The sequence below is a fragment of the Ambystoma mexicanum genome, chromosome 2q (genome assembly GCF_040938575.1).
Source record: "Ambystoma mexicanum isolate Mex_15411 chromosome 2q, UKY_AmexF1_1, whole genome shotgun sequence".
In the NCBI taxonomy this organism is placed as follows: domain Eukaryota; kingdom Metazoa; phylum Chordata; class Amphibia; order Caudata; family Ambystomatidae; genus Ambystoma; species Ambystoma mexicanum.
Genome location: NC_090924.1, coordinates 651851710 through 651870510, shown reverse-complemented (window position 1 = coordinate 651870510; position 18801 = coordinate 651851710). Strand labels below are relative to the sequence as shown.

At 47.2% G+C, this 18801-nt stretch overlaps 1 protein-coding gene across 2 annotated transcripts in view; it reads left to right on the top strand.

The window, feature by feature from the left end:
- The first annotated feature begins 1890 nt into the window (after positions 1-1890).
- NUBP1 (NUBP iron-sulfur cluster assembly factor 1, cytosolic) overlaps positions 1891-18801 on the top strand; it is a 339483-nt gene continuing 322572 nt past the window's right edge. For both annotated transcript variants that reach the window (XM_069647833.1, XM_069647831.1), the window contains exons 1-2: positions 1891-2011; positions 2099-2206. In XM_069647833.1, coding sequence (XP_069503934.1) covers positions 1981-2011; positions 2099-2206 — 139 coding nt within the window. In that variant the 5' untranslated portion in view covers positions 1891-1980. The remainder of the gene's footprint in view (positions 2012-2098; positions 2207-18801) is intronic.

Genomic DNA, 18801 nt, shown 5'->3' with positions numbered 1-18801 from the left:
AGTGAGGGCCGACGAAGACGTCGACATGGCTGACGTAACGTGCCGTATGCAGCGCAACAAAGAAGCAATGAAAGCACAGGGGGACTTGCGCCGAGCCGCTCGACACACACAAGTCAACAAAGGGGATCTGGTGAAGATACGACTTCCCCACAAGGACACCATCACAGGTTCCAGATACAGCAGTCCCATAGAAGTCATGGAGAGAGGGACAAACCACATCCGCACCAGCGATGGCAGGAGATGGAATCTAGAGAGGGTAGCCATGTACCGCAGGAAAGATGATACTGTACACTCCCCTGGAGACACTGGAGGAGATCTGGTCTGCCAAGAGCCATACGAGAACCATCATCTCCCGAGTGGAGACATCATAGAGCCGCAACATCGCAACGACTTCGCAAGCTCCCTTTTCCCAACCACACCCAGGGGATCACAGCAAGGAGCTGGACAAAGAGATCCCGATTCACCAGCACCCTCCCAAGGACACTTCATCGATCCCGCTACATACCCGGATCCTGGCAGGCCCCAGAGAGAGAGAAGGAAGCCCGGGAAATATGCGGACTTCATCATGGAGTGACCTCCCAATCCTTTTTCCAGCAGAGGAGGTGTGTGGGGACATCACGTGATCGCGGGAGCGTGTTCTCGCGAGATCTCGATACACGGGATCTCGCGAGCCCACGCTCCGCGGGAAAACGTTCCCGCTTCACAGTTGGCGCCCTGCCAGCTAGAGCGGTCGTACAGGAGCGCTGCTCCTGATTACACAAAAAGGAGAATCAACTCCAGAACTATCTCTACAGCTCATAGGGCATAACACCACAGCCAATGGAGGCTTCATGGGGGCCCTATGAGTTTACGGCGTGCCACCGGTGAGCACAACCCTTCCACAGTGAAGTAACTGGGGAAGCACAGGACCTGGTCAGTTTAACAGTGAGTAAGCGCCCTGCGCCACCAGTCCACCTTAAGACATTCTCCCTTGTTCTCAGTCAATAAAGACTGTCAGAAACCCTACTGCGTCCTGTCATCCATTCAGGCCACAACACGAGGACTCGTCGACCTGGCCTCTGAATACAGAGAAGGCGACATGGATGCCGATGACAGTGACTGCAATGCCGAAGACATTCCCTACGTGCGCAGCTCCTCATGAAGGGTGGTTTGCAAGCTTTCACGTTGGATGGAAGAAATGAACTAAAACCCCATGTTTCCTGTTAAGCAAGGGGAGATGTAATTTCCTCTTTCTATTGTTAATGTTGGGAAAGGAGACCCGTCCCTTTTTATTTGTTGTGTTGTGGGTTGCAACCCACATGTTGAGGTAGGCAGAGCCCCTGCCCATGCCTGAGTAATAAAGAGATAAGAGCCAGATTCAGCGTCTCTGCGTCTTATTGCTCAAGTGTATACGTCCATGCTACGAACGAACACTGCTGGAACAGTAAAGTTGAGAGAAAGCGTAATCCGCGCCTCCATGTCTTCACATAGAATTATTTTAGGTTTGCGCAAGTGCTGGAGTTTGTCTCCCTCTGCTGGAGACTCCCGCGAGTTGCGGGAGACTTGGTATACAATCCAAGGGGACAACTCAATTCTCACGCTTTCGGTGATAACTCCCTTCCTGATGCTGCAAACTCTTGGCATCAAGAATGTTACACTCACAGCAACTATAATCTCCTGTTTGTGCAGCAGAACATGTACTTTTTTCCCTCCATAATTTCATCTGGCTGGACGATATATTTTGTCCGGCAGAACGGTGCTTGTTACTGGCAGAATCTGATAGCTACATTAGCACGCGGGCGTTTTGTGTTCTAGCTGTTTCCTTTTATGTGTTTATCGACTAACGGCAGTGCGGCCAAAGTAGTCTGTTTTTTTCTCTCTACAGGAACTTGCATCTCCATTATCTGTCTTTTCTTTCTATGGAGCCGCGTGCCTTCCTGGTTTTGTGTTGTGGCACCGACTCGTAGTCCTTCTTCAGTGTTTGCAGTTGTCAAGTCGTTGATGGCGGACATTCCTGAAAACGCGCCGGGAGGTAGGTGGTCGTTGTCACGTGGGTGTTTGGAATCTGTTGTGGGTTGCCTGATTTGACTATACTTTATTTTTTCTATTTATCCCCCAGACTGTCCGGGGATAAAGAGCACAGAGGCTGGAAAAGGATCAGCCTGCCAGGGATGCCCCAACCAGAACCTGTGTGCGTCCGGGGCGGGATCTGCAGCCCCAGACCCAGGTATAGGATTAGAGTGAGTGAGATAATTGTACTGTGTGCGTTTCAGCCGTTGTCATCTTGCCACCACAGAGCATCTTGTATCCACGCCCCTTCTTGATATGTATGTGCACACAATCGTACTCCAGCCTCTCTCCATATCCCGTCTAGAGGTTGGAGAGCTAGAGATTTGCTGGGGAGGGCAGAGCCACAGCCAAGCTAGGGGGTCTGGCCTGGTGCCAAAAAACGAGCTAAGTCAACAACTCAATATACTAGCGCTTTAAGTCCATAACAGTGACAGTAGAGTCTGCGCAAACATCAAGTAACACAAGATCATATACATTCCGACATGATCCATTCTATTCATGAGATGGTAGTCCAGTCCTCATTTTTTTTAAACACTCTGAGACTTTTAGTCATAGATATTTGATGGTGAAATTTAGGACTTTAAGTCCCAGAATACAAAGGAAAAAAACAGGGCTGATCTAGCAGCGCCTGGATGGAAACTGGCATGTTAGCAGGTACACACCATGTCCACATTTATGGGGTTTTAGAGTTAAAATAATACACATGTAAATTCATGCGTTAGTCAAAACAAATATGATTAGAGCTTTTTCCTCAATTGAATGAATAGTACTGGTATTGTAAAAAAATGTGATTACACATTAAATTCTTTACCTTCAAGACAAACAAATCTTTAACAAGGCTATTTTCTAAAGAATATGTTATATTCCACAAAAGAAAACCCCTTTTCCCCTTTTTGTGTGTGTGCTTTTCCAGAAGAAAAGCGCACACACAAAAAAATAGCTACTCCATGGGCGTCGTGGAAAGAAGGGAGCCTGAATCCAGATTATAATTTAGAGGGACAGAAGCCTAGATGAAAAAATAAGATTTGAGCTGGGGGAGGAAGGTGCAGAGAGGGCTTTGCATATGCATATGGTTGTGTCATAGAGGGCAACAATTCCAGAGCTTCACCTATTAAGAATGAGATAGTAAAAGCAGGATCCTGACGGGCCACTCTTATGTGGAGACCAGCTCCAGAGTCTCTCAATGAGGCCTCCAGCATGACGCCTGCCTGCATTTATTTCCACAGGCGTTAGACGAGGGGAGCAAGGAGGGGGCTATACGGCCGACAGCAGGCCTCCAGGAGAAATACTCCCTGCTGGGGGCAGCAAGTGTCAGGAGGACAATGTCTTCCTGCAGATCAAGAAAGACTTTTGTTCCATTGTATGTTTTTTTTATTTTTATTTTTTTATTTCGTCATGGTTAAGGTGAGGAGAACAGGTACGTCTCAGCTCGGGCCTCGGGGCCCATTGACTCGTAGTTAGGGTTTGCCACAACGCCTGAGCTGGCTTGAGCCACACCTGGCTCTCCCACCACTAATCCCACCACAGGCGGAATGAACCAAAATAAAACGCACCCCTCTTTTGTAGAGATTATTCGAAACGTTCAAAAATCACATATTAAAGCAAGCAGACAATCTAATCAATATAACATGTTGACCAAAACAAATACAGCGGTAGTTTTATTTTCTGTCTATTGAATGGAAGCCTTCAGTTACCAGCGTGCATGTAATAAAGAGCCTACAATGTAATGTGGGTTTAATTTTAAAGACTGAAAGACATCTAGGGAAACAAATGCACTATATAGTCACCCACATGCAATAATTTGGTACAGCATGCAGTGTTATGGAACCCTTTCATTTCTAACTATCCATTATCCTCACTTCTTAAGGGACAATAGTGCACCAAAACACCCTCTCGCTTCCCTGTCTGCAGTCAACCCAGTCGCGTTCATTGCACCTTAATTGCTCAAACAACATTGTGTGGGGGATGTGTTAATCGGTCGATCAGGCGGCCACACCGGTCCCAAATGAAGAAACTCTCAAATATGTATTGCAAATTCTCGCTAACCCAATTGGTAAAATTCTACATTGGGAAGATCAACCCATTCTTGATATATGACAAGTCATTTATAACACGCCTGTACAAGGAAGTGTTTCTAGGCGTGACAAGGAGTGGGTGAGGGGGACAGAAGGAGGACAAAACAATGATCTTACTAAGCCTTGTGTCATTCTGCTCATGCAAGTGCGGGGAGGAGGAAGGGGGGGAAGTGCCGGGGTTGGGGAGAAGTGCAGGTAATTCAAAATGTGCTGCCGGAGGGTGGCTCATAAGTGCAGAGAGACATGGGACTGTAGGAAGTGCTGGAGGAGCCTGGAGGCAGTGCAAGGGCAACTGGACATGCATAAGCCTGGGCCCCGATTTTCAGTGGGTGGCCAGGTGACCAGGAATATCAGCAAGGGAGAGGAAGAGAGAAAGCGGAATCAAAAAGGAAGGTCTTGAGTTGCTCCTGGAACCAGAGGTGGTTCTGCTCCAGTTTGAGAGAGGCAGGGAGGCTGTTCCAGAAGGAGGCCCCAGCCGAGGAAAGAGATCTACCCCCACTCTCTGCCTGGAGAAGCGTCTGACCCTCAGAGAGTTGGGAGGTGGATGAGCGGAGGGCTCGAGAAGGAAGATGTTTAGGAAGAGAAAGTTTGAGGTAATTGTATAAGCACTTTACAAATGTAAAGTGCTTATGCACAAGTGAAGTGCTTCAACGCGCTTTAATGTGGGAAGGAACAAGGGGATATCGTCTTCATTCTTATGCCTTGAAGATTCTGAATTGAAGATTGAATGATCTAACAGCAATAAATAGCGGTGTGGTCCCAGGCCCTTAAAGCCTTGTGGATGATACACAGGGTTTAGAACTTGATACTTGCAGCCGCAGCAAGCCAGTGGAGAGAGTTCAGAACTGGAGAGATACGATCCCTGGGCTTGAGGCCAAGGACAAGTCTTGCAGTCCTGTTCTCGATAAGTTGCAAAGGTCGAACAGTAGAGACAGGCAGATTTAGAAACAGGCTGTTGCAATGGTCCAGCCTACAGAGGACCGGCGCTCTGGAGACAGTGAGCTTCTGGTGGAAGGTGAGAAAAGGCAGAATACCTCTGAGGAGGTGCAGCTGATAGTGTGACTTTTTAGCGACGTCTGAGATGTGAGGAGAGAAGGAGAGGGTGGAGTCGAAGATGACACCAAGATTTGTGGCTTCACAGGAAGGAGTAGGAAGAGGGCCCAGGGTGGTGGGCCAGAGAGGGAGAGGAAAGAAGCGAGCAGGTGTCCCAATGAGGAGGATCTCAGTCATACTGGCATTAAGGCAGAGATCATCGGTGGCACACCATTCATGAATTGCATCCAAGCAGTCTGGTTATGAGAGAAGGAGCAGAGGTGGCTGAGGGGAGCCTGAAGGGGAGCTGGGTGTCATCCGCATAACACTGAATGTTAGAGCAGAATGTAGCAATGCAGTGGGCAAGAGGTGCCAGGTAGTGGTTGAAAAGCCAGGGAGAAAAGTTAGACTCTTGGGGAACACCACAAGTAGCGAGAGAGATAGAAGAGAGGAAAGACCCAAGTTGGACCTGGTAGGGTAGGTCAGTGAGAAAGGTGGTCAACCAGGCCAGGGCCTGACCAGAAGGCGATTGAGCAGGATGGTGTGGTTGACTGCGTCGAAAGCAGAGGATAGATTGAGGAGAATGAGGACAGAAGGAAGGTTAGAATCCAAATTAGAGAGCAAGTCTTCACGGGTGTTCAGGAGAGCAGCATCTCTTAAGCCAGAATGGTGGTCGTAGAGACCACCAACAGATTCAGTATGCAGGTTAAGCTGGGAGAAGGCCAGCTTTTCCAGGAGTTTGCCCAGGAAAGGAGTGACAGAGATCGGGCGATAGTTAGCTGGAGAGGAAGGATCGGCAGAATGCTTCTTTAGAAGGGGGTGCTTAAGGGGCGAGGGGAAGGTTCCAGGGGCAAAAGAGTGATTTCAGAAATTGGCCAAGCCTGGAGTAAGGTGTTGATATGGTTCTTGATGAGCCGCGGGAGAACCTGCTTTGACGAGACTTTCATAGATCAGACTTGTCTAGAAACATCATTAGGGGTGAAAAGGGGAAAGGAGGAGAAACGGCACCTGTTTAAGGGTGGTGAGGTAGGAATCGTACCAAGAGTTGCAGATGTGGTCTTCAAACGGATCCTCATGACGGCGGCAAGGACATCAAGAGTGTTAGAGATAGAGATAGAGATGAATGTTCGAGAGCACTGTGTCAGAGAGTGAGTCAGCCAGAGGAGGGATGGAGAGAGGAGGAGGATCAAAAGCTTCAACTGACGCATGCTTCATGGGCCGGATGACCGAGAAGGTGGGTGGCAGTGCTGAGGTCGGCTTCGCCTGATTGGGGAGGGCGGGAGAGAGAGAGAAAACAATTAATTATATGAAGAAATAGGATGGGTGTTAGGGGGAAACTTAATGGTTTGAAAGCCCATGTACTAAAAACTCTGGAATGCGAACATATGGTAAAAGATCTGGTCCAGATTCCCTTGAATGTTAAGGAGGCCCTTAATAGGACAGACTAGATAAACACGATTTCACCAATGTGAGGGTCATCTTTGTTCCAGTTATTGTCATGTCTAGATAAACCCAGAGCATGCCCGCCCATGTACCTATGGCGATTTCCGGATCCTCCGCGGAGATCTGATTTTATGAGGTTTCGCTTTAACCTGCTGCCAACGAGACAAATTCGACACATTAATTTGTGCCCATTATGTGGAGGCGAAGATTCACAGACTCTGAGACCCATATTGATAGACTGCGAGGGCACTTGGGACCTGAGTGACAAAACTGTCTAGATTTGTAGAAAATGATTGTAGATAATGATTGGTGGTTAACAACGTCATCCTTTTGGAAAAGTGGTGTCAGGGCAGGAAACACTGTTGATAATGGAAACTGAAGGCAGTGACAGTTACATTTTATTGTTGCTTTATTTTAATTTGTGATAAGTTGTAATCATGACAATAACACAATAAAGGAAAAAAATATATATACTTCTTTATCTTTGTGGGATGTTTGGTGTTGTCTGATGCTGCATGTTAAACACTATTTACCGTAAACTTATAATCTCCTCTAGCCCTCCCCCCTTTTTATATTACCCTCTAATATAAAAATACTCACTAAATAAATTCCCAGGCTAACCATGGAAATGGCAAATACAATAGCTACAAGATGCATAGCACGCATATATGAATACATAAATCTAGACCTAACATCATAGTCATAATGATTTCCAACATGTATTGAGTAACTTGAAGGTGCTTGTGCCATTTGCTAATAAATTGAGTTATCCGACGGCACTAGTTCCGTGCTGTCAGGGTGGGGTCGTGGGGGGTCACATAGTCATGTTGTGCTATATCCTCATTAGTGCATGCTTGTGGCTCATTGTGCTCTTTTGGGTCCGTGCTTCTGTCATGAGCTGGCCATTGCATTCCTGTGTGTAATATGCTGTTCCTTACACGCAACGTGGAGCGGACAGAAGCCCCCACCAGCGCCCCTGCAGCAGCAGCTGATCGACTACAAACACGGCACACAAGGCACAGCACTGCGCTGTATATATCTGGTGAGGCCGTCCAGATCCTTTCAGGGCAGCCCATCTGCTCGTGTTCCGCCCTAAGCGCATTGCCCAAGCATCTGACCCTCTGCAACTGGGTCCGCGACCGAAGCCGCTCACTTCTGATGTCTTTTTGTGTTTCCAAAATGCCGGGCGCACTGTGGTACCAAAACGAGGCCTTGAGCGTTGCTAAGCAACGCATACAATCTTTAATCCTAGCATCCACCAGCAGGCAGAAGGAGCCGGCTGAAGGCCACGGCGAAGGCTAGATAAAGGCCATCCTGTTCGCCCTATTCGCCCTGTGATCCACATTAAAATCTAGGTAAGCTGATGCACTTCACATATACCGCTTACCAACAGACACGCGGATCCTTCAGATTACCATTGCTGTTTACATTGTGCACCCGCCCTGAAATCACTGCAGCGTGTAGCGACGAAGGCAAACCTTCACGATTTGCATATATCACAGCAGACTCAGGCACGCTGTACTCTCGCGCTATGAACGCACCCAAGCCCACTTAGCCTCATTACTGCAACTACTGCCGATCATTTTAACATTGTAGAAGTGTTGGATACTAGGGGTGTCACGGTATTAGTTTTATGACCATACAATAACCTTCTTGCCAAATGACGGTATATCATGGTTATCGCGGTATAACAGGTGGAGTGAACTAATCTTAACAAATATTTTCTAAAAAAGGTCAGATTTATCATCACAAACAAAACCAGGCACCAAGGGCCAGAATTGGGCTTTTCAACATACTTTCCACTGAAATACCACTCCTTGCTTCCACCAAACACACGTGTGGAAGAGGAGGAGGGGGGGGAGCCCTTCTGCGACTGGCAAAGCAAACTGAATAGCTCTTCTTAAGTAGTCATTTAGGGCCTCATTACGACCCAGGCGGTAAGTTACCGCCTGGGCCGTGACTTTACCACCATGGCGTAAACTGCATTTACGCCATGGTGGTAGGCGGACTTACCGCCCCATTCCGAGGTCGGCGGGGCGGTAAGTCCCCAATCCCCATTTACCCTTCCCCATTCCCATTTTTGCCCCATAGGGCATAATGGGAGTGGGGAAGGCGTTAATTACGCCACCGTAAATTACGGTGGCGTCATTAACTCCATGGTCCCTTAGCGCCATGGATTTTAACACCTGCTAAAAGCAGGTGTTAAAAGCTCCATGGCGCTAAGGGACCTCGTACTCAGGCGGTAAGGGTCGGCGCTGTTTACGCTGCCGTAAACCCCTTACCGCCTGGGTCGTAATGAGGCCCTTAGGCTATTAGCTCCCCCACTGGCTACTTGTGAAGATGAACATGTTGCCATCTTGATAACCTGCATGTCACAGATCAATGGAGGCTGATGGTAGTATACGCTTGTGCACACACACACACACTCTCTCTTTACGTTACAGCCTTTAGTTTACTTGCGGGCCAAAAGGTGATCAGTAATCACGGTCATGTTACCCTTTGGTATGGCAGCAGAGAATACCCACATAGATGAGTGAATTCTGTGGTGTGACTTATTATATGTAAATTCAATGATGGAACCAGGGAAATCCCCCATTGTCATATGTTTAGCAAACATTATCCATTATAAATATATAAACTCCAAAGCCGCCATCCCAAAGTAAACCCTTTTCCTTCTTGGCACTGTATTTATTCTTCCTATTGCTAACATATTGATTTTATGTCAGGCACCTGTAGTTTATGGAATGGCATTAAAAACTGCTCCAACTGAAACTACTTGGCAGACGGCACATCCAACAGTGCAAGACCAAGACAGTGCAGCACTTGCTTACTGCAGCCTTTCCAAATCAGATTGAAAAGCAAACTTAACGGTATAAACGGTATACCGGTATAAATAATGTGACGGTTATTATTGTTCAATTAAGTGGTTCACGGTATCTTTAACGGTATACCGTTATACCGTTACATCCCTATTGGATACCTCTGCAATTGTATTTGCTTGCCTCCCCTAACCGGAGCCATCTCTTCCTGGACTCACGAGGTCCTGTTCAAAGTTTCTGAGATTACCACACATAATGTGCTTGCTTGCAAAGGCTTATGCCCAGCCAATTAACTGATCCACACTGTTTGTTCCCGTTCCCTGCTATTCAGTCTACTGGTCCACTTCTCTTCACCTTTACTGTCACCTGTGCGCAGATACTTTCCTGACTTTGGATGCTGCTCATTGTATGCCTATTATGTTGAATGTTCCTTTTTGGCCATCTCTACTAACATCTGTGCGTAGACAACCTACCTAAAGGGTAGGGTAAGCAACCCCCTGCTATTACTGTGTCATTCTACTGTCTAATTTGTGTAACGTGCCATCCTGCCCAATCGTTGCTGTGTTATCATACTGCTCACTTTTCACCCATGCAATGTGCCATTTTGACCATCTTGCTGCACTCTGTTTAGATGATCTCCCCACCTCAATCACCCATCCTGACATCATATGCACCTCGTTGTTACCTAATCTGCGCCTCATTCCACTGTTTACTCATATAAATGTGCATCTGCTCATTCTGCTCTTACCTGCACCGAAATATCATGCTATCCTGTGTAACAAACCTCACCTGTGCTACCTAGGCTTAGCTACCTACCAAATCTGCCTGCCATTCCGGCATCCCCAGAAGTGGAAACTTACTTCCTACCATTTTAATATGTAGTAAGTCATCCAAAAGTTTACTGCACATAATTAATTTTAGCACTTCCTTGTTGTAATTGCATCTGAATGCTACCTAGCTGAAATTGCATCTTAGTACCTATTTATTTTTACTACATCTGAATGCCTCCCAGTTGAAACGCCACTTTATGGCTTCTAGCTACAACTGTTCTCGGAGCCTCCCGTCTGAATTGTTTTATCCGACCACTGCCTTCAAACCTATACTTGCACTCAACTTCTTACTCATCGTGTGTATCATTGCTTGATTATCACATTCCCTTGAGGTACCACGTTTGTGCCAGCTAACCTACCTCTACCACATAATTTATGACACGTCTGCCACTTAGGTCCCGTGTACACTAGTATCTAAGCGAGCTATTGATAACAGTGCTACCGCCTAACCCTGGCCATCTCCACTTTGGCCCAACCCTGCTGCAAACGTACTTGAGTGCATTGTCATTATGTACGGTCTAAACTCTTGCGCAGCAACTAATCGTTCTGTTCTGCCATCTCCTTCCAAGCTATCCCTATCAGCTGTGGCATCTATTATTTTCCTCACTGCACTTGCTTATAACCTCAGCATTGTCGCACCGTTTAACACACTATATCACACACCTCAGTTATGGCCACCCCTTCACTTTCTACAAACCCATACCATAATAACGTTTCCCTCTGGCTACAACACTTCGCCATTAGACCCACACCGAATCAACCATGCTCTATACTAGCAAGGAACTCTAGACTTGGTGCCAGACTCTCACATGCCTCTCACCACCACTTGACTCCTACCCGTCATAATAACCACCTACCACCAATGGCCACGACCGACACCATGCCACCCACTTCTACTCCTGTAAAGAACTTTGAGATAAACACCACACTTGCTACCAAACACTCAATCAAAGGGGCATTAATCAATGCTAGATCCCTTACGGCTCGTGTCCTAGATATGGCTGACCTCATCATAACACATGACCTTGACTTCATCGCCATCACTGAAACCTGGCTCCATGCTATGTCAGTACCGTTACTGTCACTAGCTATCCCAGCAGGATACAATATCATTAGGCATGACCGTAACACCAGTCAATCCAAAGGTGGTGGCGTTGCCATTATCCATACAAAATTTGATAAACTTCTCGGTGCACCAAATCACACCATCTGAAGTACTGACTGCTAAATTAGTTCTTACCCCAAACCAGACCATTAAGTTTCATCTAATATACAGGCGCCCAGGGCCACTATCCACCTTCGCTGAAGACTTCCCTTACATTCTTGCAGATAATACTAAAACTAAATCGCAAGTCATTGCACTTGGTGACTTTAACTTAGGTCTCCTAGACACTAATGATACTGCTGCCCACGTTATTAACAATCTGCTTACCAACTCAGGCTTCACACAACATATTAATGAGCCTAAACACTCCAAAGGGTAGAATCCTTGATTGGTTAGCTGACCTAAATTGTGAAACTAATGTAGAATCCAACCAACCTTGTGCTTGGACAGACCACCACCTAATCACCTTTAACATCCTTGCCAGAAATATTAGTATCGCCCCTGATGTTGCACCTGCGATCTCCACCAGAAAAAAGCGGGATATAACTTGTGATAAACTCCTCCCCTTAATCTTCCCGGTTCTCAACGAAAAGGCACTTTCATGCACTGACCCTACTGTCCTAGTTGACACGTTCAATCAGGTTATGTTGAAAGCCCTTGACCACATTGTTTAGTTTCTTTATTTGTACCGCGCGCCGAACCCTGGGGTAACCGGGCGCCGGAGACTTGGAGATGGTTACAGCATAGTAAAAACATACAATAACGACAGATATAACAACAGTAAGTGCAGTAGACCGGGTTACATGATGGTCGACAAAAGGTATGAGGAGAAGAGGTACATTAGGCAGAATTTTTGTTGGAGAGCCATGTTTGTGTTTTGGCTCTAAAAGTCCAGAAGGAAGGTTCTGCTCTAAGGTTCAATGGCATAGCGTTGCACAGTTTGGCAGCTAGGACCGGGAAGCTGGAACCACCTGCTCTTTGTAGGGAGAATTTGGGTACGGATAGGCAGTGTGAATATGGTGTTCTAGTTGGTCTGGTTGATGTGTGATTGTGGAACTTGCCGCTCCAATGACGCCCCCAAATACCTGGCAGACATTTATGGACGATGACGAGGGATCTGAGGGGGATTCTGTCTCGTACAGGGAGCCAGTGTGCATCGTGTCTGATGCTGGAGATGTGGGCGTGTCAGGGCGGCTCTGAGGGCATTATTTTGCAGTACCTGTAGTTTGTTCAGATTGCGTTCTGACGTGCCGAGAAAGAGAGAGTATTACAGTAGTCAATTTTTGAGAGCACTAGCGCTCTGGCTAGTGTAATGCAACTCGAGGGTGATAGGAAGGGTTTGCAGGTGTTGATAAGCTTATTTGTATAAACTGTAGATGAGGCTGTGGCGTTCACCTGTCTTTTGAGCGAGAGAGTGGAGTCTAGATAGACCCCAAGGGTTTTGATTTCTTTGGCTACAGTGATTAGGTTACTGTCTATGTTGATAGAAGCGTAACAGGGGTCTAGTTTGTTTAGCCGTGGTTGGGAGCCGACAAGGAGGAGCTCCGTTTTCTCGTCGTTGAGACATAGGCCATGCTCTGCCATCCAGGCTTGGATCTCCAGGTATAGGTTGTTGATCCTGATGGAATCCTCATCATAGCACCCTGATAGGGTGAGAACCTGGGTATCGTCAGCATAGCTTGCATATGTGACACCCAGGTTATCTAGGCGGTCAAACAATAGCTTAGTGAAGATATTGTTTAGGGTCGGCGAGACGCACGAGCCTTGAGGGACGCCACAGGTGATGGGGAGTGCTGAGGCCCCGGGGAGAAGACCCGGGTGGTTCGGTTGGCTAGGAAGGACTGGATCCAGGCAGTCGCCTGGTTAGAGAAGGCCGCTGAGGTCGTCAGATGTTCCGTGAGGATCTGATGGTCGACTAGGTCAAAGGCCGCTGATAGATCTAGCAGTAAGAGAATGGCTAGATTACCCTTGTCCTTTGCCTCGTCCATCTGAATTTTTAGGTCCAGTAGGGCTGACTCTGTTCCGTGCCTTGCCCTGAAGCCGGATTGTCTGAGGCCCAGGAGGTTGTTGTCTTCCAAGTGCTTCTGAATTTGCAGGTAGGCCACTCTGTCTAAGATCTTTAGGATGTAGGGGACGGTGGTGATTGGCCTGTAGTTGGTTGGGTTATTGGGGTCTAGATTGTTTTTTTTTAGTAGTGGCATGACCCAGGCCTCCTTAAGGCTGCTGGGGACTGAGCTTGATTTGAAGGATGCATTGATAAGGGTTGTTATGAAAGGGGCCAGAATGTTGGCTCCTTCCTGGATGATGGGAGCTGGGCATGAGTCCCCTTGGCATCTGGAGGGTTTGAGGCCCTTGATGATGTTTTCTACTTCTTTAGTGGATACTGGGGAGAAAGTAAAAGAGGCGCAGGTGGGTGTTTGGGGGATGGTGGATGGTTTGTTTTTTTGGATAGATTAAGTTTTTTCTGTTCGATTTTGGATTGTAACATTGTCATTTTGTCTGCCAGGGCTTTTTGGATCCTCTTACACCAGTCTGCATCTTTCACGCAGGTTTCTGCCAGTGTAGGGGGGGATTAGAGTTCCCTGAGGATGTTGAAGAGGTCTTTTGTTTTGGATTTGGCGCTCTCAATTCTGTTGTCGTATGTCTCTTTTTTGGCCTTGAGGATGGCAGTTTGTAGGTAGTGGCTGCTATCGAAAGTTGTGTTTTGTTGGTTTGGTGTTTTTCTCCAGGTGGCTTCTGCAGCTCGTTTGGAGTTCTGCAGGATTTTTAGCTCCGGTGTGAACCATTTGTTCATGTGGGCTGCTGGTTTGGCTTTGGTGGATTTGACGGGAGCGATGATATCTACTGCTGATGGCTCTTGGTTTACACCTTAGTTAAGAACTTTGCGTAAAGAAAAACGGAACCTCGAAGCGCGCTGGAAAAGTAATCCCACTGCAACAAATAAAGCTAGCATTATTCTTGCTACCATAAACTGCAAAGAAGCTAAGCTTCAGGCGAAAAAAGACACCTACAACAAACGCATTGAACTAAATCCAATACCAAAGAGCTGTTTAGAATACTAAGAGTTGGAATCCCTTGTCACCCCTCCACATACATGCACTAAAGACAGCACCTGGTGTGCTAACATTCAAAATGCACTCCTTGGGAAAATAGCCTTTTTTCAAATTAAAATGAATGATAAAAAAACAGTCTCCAGTCTAACCCAGAACCCAACACCTATACAGTCAAAAACAACCTTGACTCGTTGAAACGTTTCAGTTTCTCTTCCCTAACCGTTCCAGAAGTTGAAATTATTAACAGCCTCAAACCTTCCAATTGCCAGGGCGACTTATGTCCCGCTCCCATTATCAAGGAGGCCTCGCATGATCTAGCCCCTTTCATCACTAGGCTCATAAACTCCTCCTTCAGCACCGGGGTTGTCCATGACAACCTGAAGGACGCATGGGTTATCCCGCTCCTGAAAAAACCATCCCTGGATGCGAATATACCAACCAACTACAGGCCCATCACTACGGTACCTTTTTTGCAAAAAATCCTCGATCGACCTGCCTACTTACAGATCCAAGATTACTTGGAATCCAACAAACTCTTGGGATTGAGGCAATCCGGGTTCCGTCTGCGGCATGGGACAGAAACGGCTCTTATTGATCTCAAAACCCAGATCGAAGACCTAAAAGATAAGGGCAAACTTGCTCTTCTACTTTCTGTGGCTTTTGATCTTGTGAATCACCAAATACTCTGTCAACACCTCAAAATAGCAGCCCACTTTTCTGATAAAGCAACAGTCTGGATCAGTTCATTTCTGAATAACAGATCCATGAGGGTTTTTCCCCCACGGCGGTAGCTAAACCTGCACCAGTCGCCTGTGGGGTTTCAAAAGGATAGTGTGTCTCCCCTACTTGTACAACGTCTTTACAAAGCCACTATTTGATATTCTGGACTATCTGGGTGTCACCTACACTAATAACGCTGATGACACCCAGATACTCGTCCTTATCACAGGAGATTATGACTCTGACTCTCTTGCTGTTAATACCATCTACCAAGTCATCCAAGCCTGGATGGCACAACATGGACTCTGTCTGAATGACGAAAAGACAGAGCTCCTCATCCTCGGCTCTCACCAAAGACTCAGCAGACTTGACCTCCTGTTTAAATCCATCATCATTGATGGCAACACCATTAAGGTCACTAAGGATGCTAAAACACTAGGTATTTACATCGACTCCACCCTTTCCCTGACTAGACAAACTAATGCAGTCTCCTCCGCTGCTGCTTACACTTGTAAATTCATCACAGCCAGTCGACCTTTTTTATCAGCAGCTAACTGTATTACACTAGCTAGGGCACTGGTGTTGTCTAAAATCGATTACTGCAACGCCCTTTATCTTGGCACTAACATTTGCAATATCAATAAGCTACAAATTATCCAAAACAATGCCATTAGAGCTGCATTAAACATCCCTAGGAACCAGCACATCCCGGGGACTAGACGAAGTATCCGCTGGCTCTCAGTAACGCAAAGAATATCCCTGAAACACTTGCTCTCACACACAAATGCCTCTCGAATCAAGCACCAAGCTATCTGGCCAACAGATTCTCCATTCACACTTCCATCAGACCCCTCAGAAGCGCCCAGACAAATTGCCTAGTCATACCCCGCTTCAACCTTCAAAGATCTGGTGGGACCAGCTTCCCAGTCATGGCGGCGAAACTGTAGATCTCGCTTCCCAACCTACTAAGAGCTGAACCATCTTTCCAGACCTTCAAAAACATGGCTAAAACCTGGCTGTCTGCTCAGGATTTGCCCCTGAACACTCTCTAGCTCCCACTTATGCGATTGCTCATTGCCTCACCCCTCTGTAAATATGTAACTAACTATCCTGTACTTTATGTGTATGTATATAATAATCTTGTAACTTTGTAAATCATGTAATGCTCCTGTCTGCTCATTCCCTGTTGTAACCTAAGTGATGCGCCCGGATGCCTTTGGGCCTGGTGAGCTTTATAAATAAATAAAATACAAATACAGGGGCAGTTGATATTACTTTCTTGAGATCATTAAAGCCATGTACCATCACTTCAGTCCATACCACCTTGTTGTCAGTCTTTTGTTCCTCTTTGAGGCCCCTGCAAGAGCGGCCTTGTGTATGCTGCATAATCGAGTATCCCTAATGCCCTGCAGTAGTTGCCGAACCCTAGGAATTTTTGCATCCTTCACTGTCGTGGGGTGGCACGCACAGATCCTGCTCTGTCTGGTACTATTCTTTTCACATTTTCTAATGTGAACTGCCCTAAGTATGACTTCTTAGAGGTAGTACTGTAATTTTGCTCTGTCAACCTTGTATCCTTTGCGGGCCATAAGTTGTAAGAGTGTGAGGGAGTCCTGTCTGCATTGTTGTTCACAGTCGCTGCAGACGAGCAAGTCGTCAACATACTGGATGATCGTACTGGGCACTTGGATGTTGCCGAAGTCTGCGTGTAATATTCTATTAAAGATACTGGGGCTCTCACAGTAGCTTTGTGTTTGAATCTCATTCCTCCATGGGTAAAGGCAGTGAGGTACTGGGAGTCTAGGTGTAATGGTATTGAGAATAATGCATTTTTCAGGTCAACTACAGTGAAGTGTGTCGCCTCCTTTGGGGGTGCTACATAAGAATGTGGCAGTGCTGGGAATCGCAGGAAATTCTTGCTGTACAATATCATTTAGGGGCGTTAGTCTTGGATAATCCTCCAACTCCCCCCTGTTTTTTTTTTTACAGGGTATTTGCCAGTGTTGCATGGGGAGGTGAATGGCACAATTATCCCCATGTCAAGTAGGGCACTGATGGTATATTTTATTCCTTCTTCTGCCTCCCTCGAAAGAGGGTACTGTTTCACTTGTGGCAGCACTGCTCCTGATTTTAGTGTAATGCGCACTGGGGTCACTCCCTGCAGGAGCCCTACGTCATGGGGGTTAGTCATCCACATTCTCTGGGGCACCTGCACTAAGTCCGTGTCAAGAAACGGGGGCGGGGCTCTGAGGGCCATTATGGGACACTGGACCTTCCTGTACTGCACCAGTATCTCACAAGGATACATATTTCCAACACAATTTCTCTGTCTTCTGGTTTGTCCTCAATTCTGCATCTATAACCTCCTTCAGAAGTATCGTGGGGTCAATACAAAGTACTGTGTGCCACTCGCACCCATGTTGGTCAGTCCCTATCGGCACAATCCTTCTTGCTGAGACCACCATTCCTTGTTAATCTAGGGACAGTATTGTGGCTGGGGCCAATTCGGGCGACGCAACAGGGCAAAAAATGAAATTCGAGGGCACTTGCCAACAACCTTTGCCAATTTGAGGCACTGCCTCCACAAGCAGTTATTCCATACACGTACATGTCCCGGTCGATAGGAATTCCCCAAACCAGCACCCCCCCACACCCCCAAATGTGTGTATTGTCAACATTGCTTGTATGGCGCACATCCCTGGTGTGGTGCAAACTATGCCGTTGTCGGTGAATAACATTGTCATGTTAAGCTTGCTAAGGATGTCCCTGCCCAACAAGTTAACTGGAAAACCTTCGGAATACAGTAGGGGGGCCCGCACCCCCGCCCCCTATTTTGATGTCAACCTCTTTGGTGTATGGAACCGTGGAGACAGCCCCAGAGAAGCCCTTGCATGTGAAGAATTTTGCCCGAGAGCGGGAAATCGCCCTCGCTGATGCATGATTTCGTGGCACCTGAGTCAACTATAAAAAAATATTGCTGCGCCCACCAAGGGTTCGTCCTGGGCATGCAAGCACTCTGTCTCTGTGGGCTGTCCTAGTGTGGATAGGTATTGGACCCCGGGAATGTGAACGGTTTTGTACCCATCACGCTCACCCATCTGTATGGCGCCCTTCGGGACGTCATTGGGTGTGTGCATATTGCTGCTTCCCTGCTGGGGCATAGGCTGTTGTGGATACTGTTGCTGTTGGGGCTGTAGCTGCAGTGCTTGCACCCCTGTGGGCCGAGGAGAGAGTTGCGTATATGCTTGCTGTGTATAATAGGGGATAGAGGTCATTCTCGTGTTGACATTTGCGGAGCGCTCTGGGGCAGTGGGTGGTAAGTGCTGTACATATTATATTGCCCCCCCTTGTGTGCTCCTGCATTCCCTCAAAAAGTATCCCCACTTCCTGCAATTCCAACACTGGGAGCGACCCATGCCCGCTCCTCTCGGCTCCATTCCTCGAAAGCCCCTTCAACCTCCCCTAAACCCACCCCTCCCACGCTGCTGACCCCCCTGTTGCCTGCCCTTGTCCCCCTTCCCACTGTCCTTGTCCTGCTTCTGGCCAAAACGCTGCCACCCGGACCTCCGTGGGTCCCTGCGCATTCCCTGTTCCCTCTGTTTGTGTCAGTGTCGCTACCACCCGTTCTACAGCTACTTTAGGCATCTTCTTTTGCACTAGTTTCGCCTCATGTGC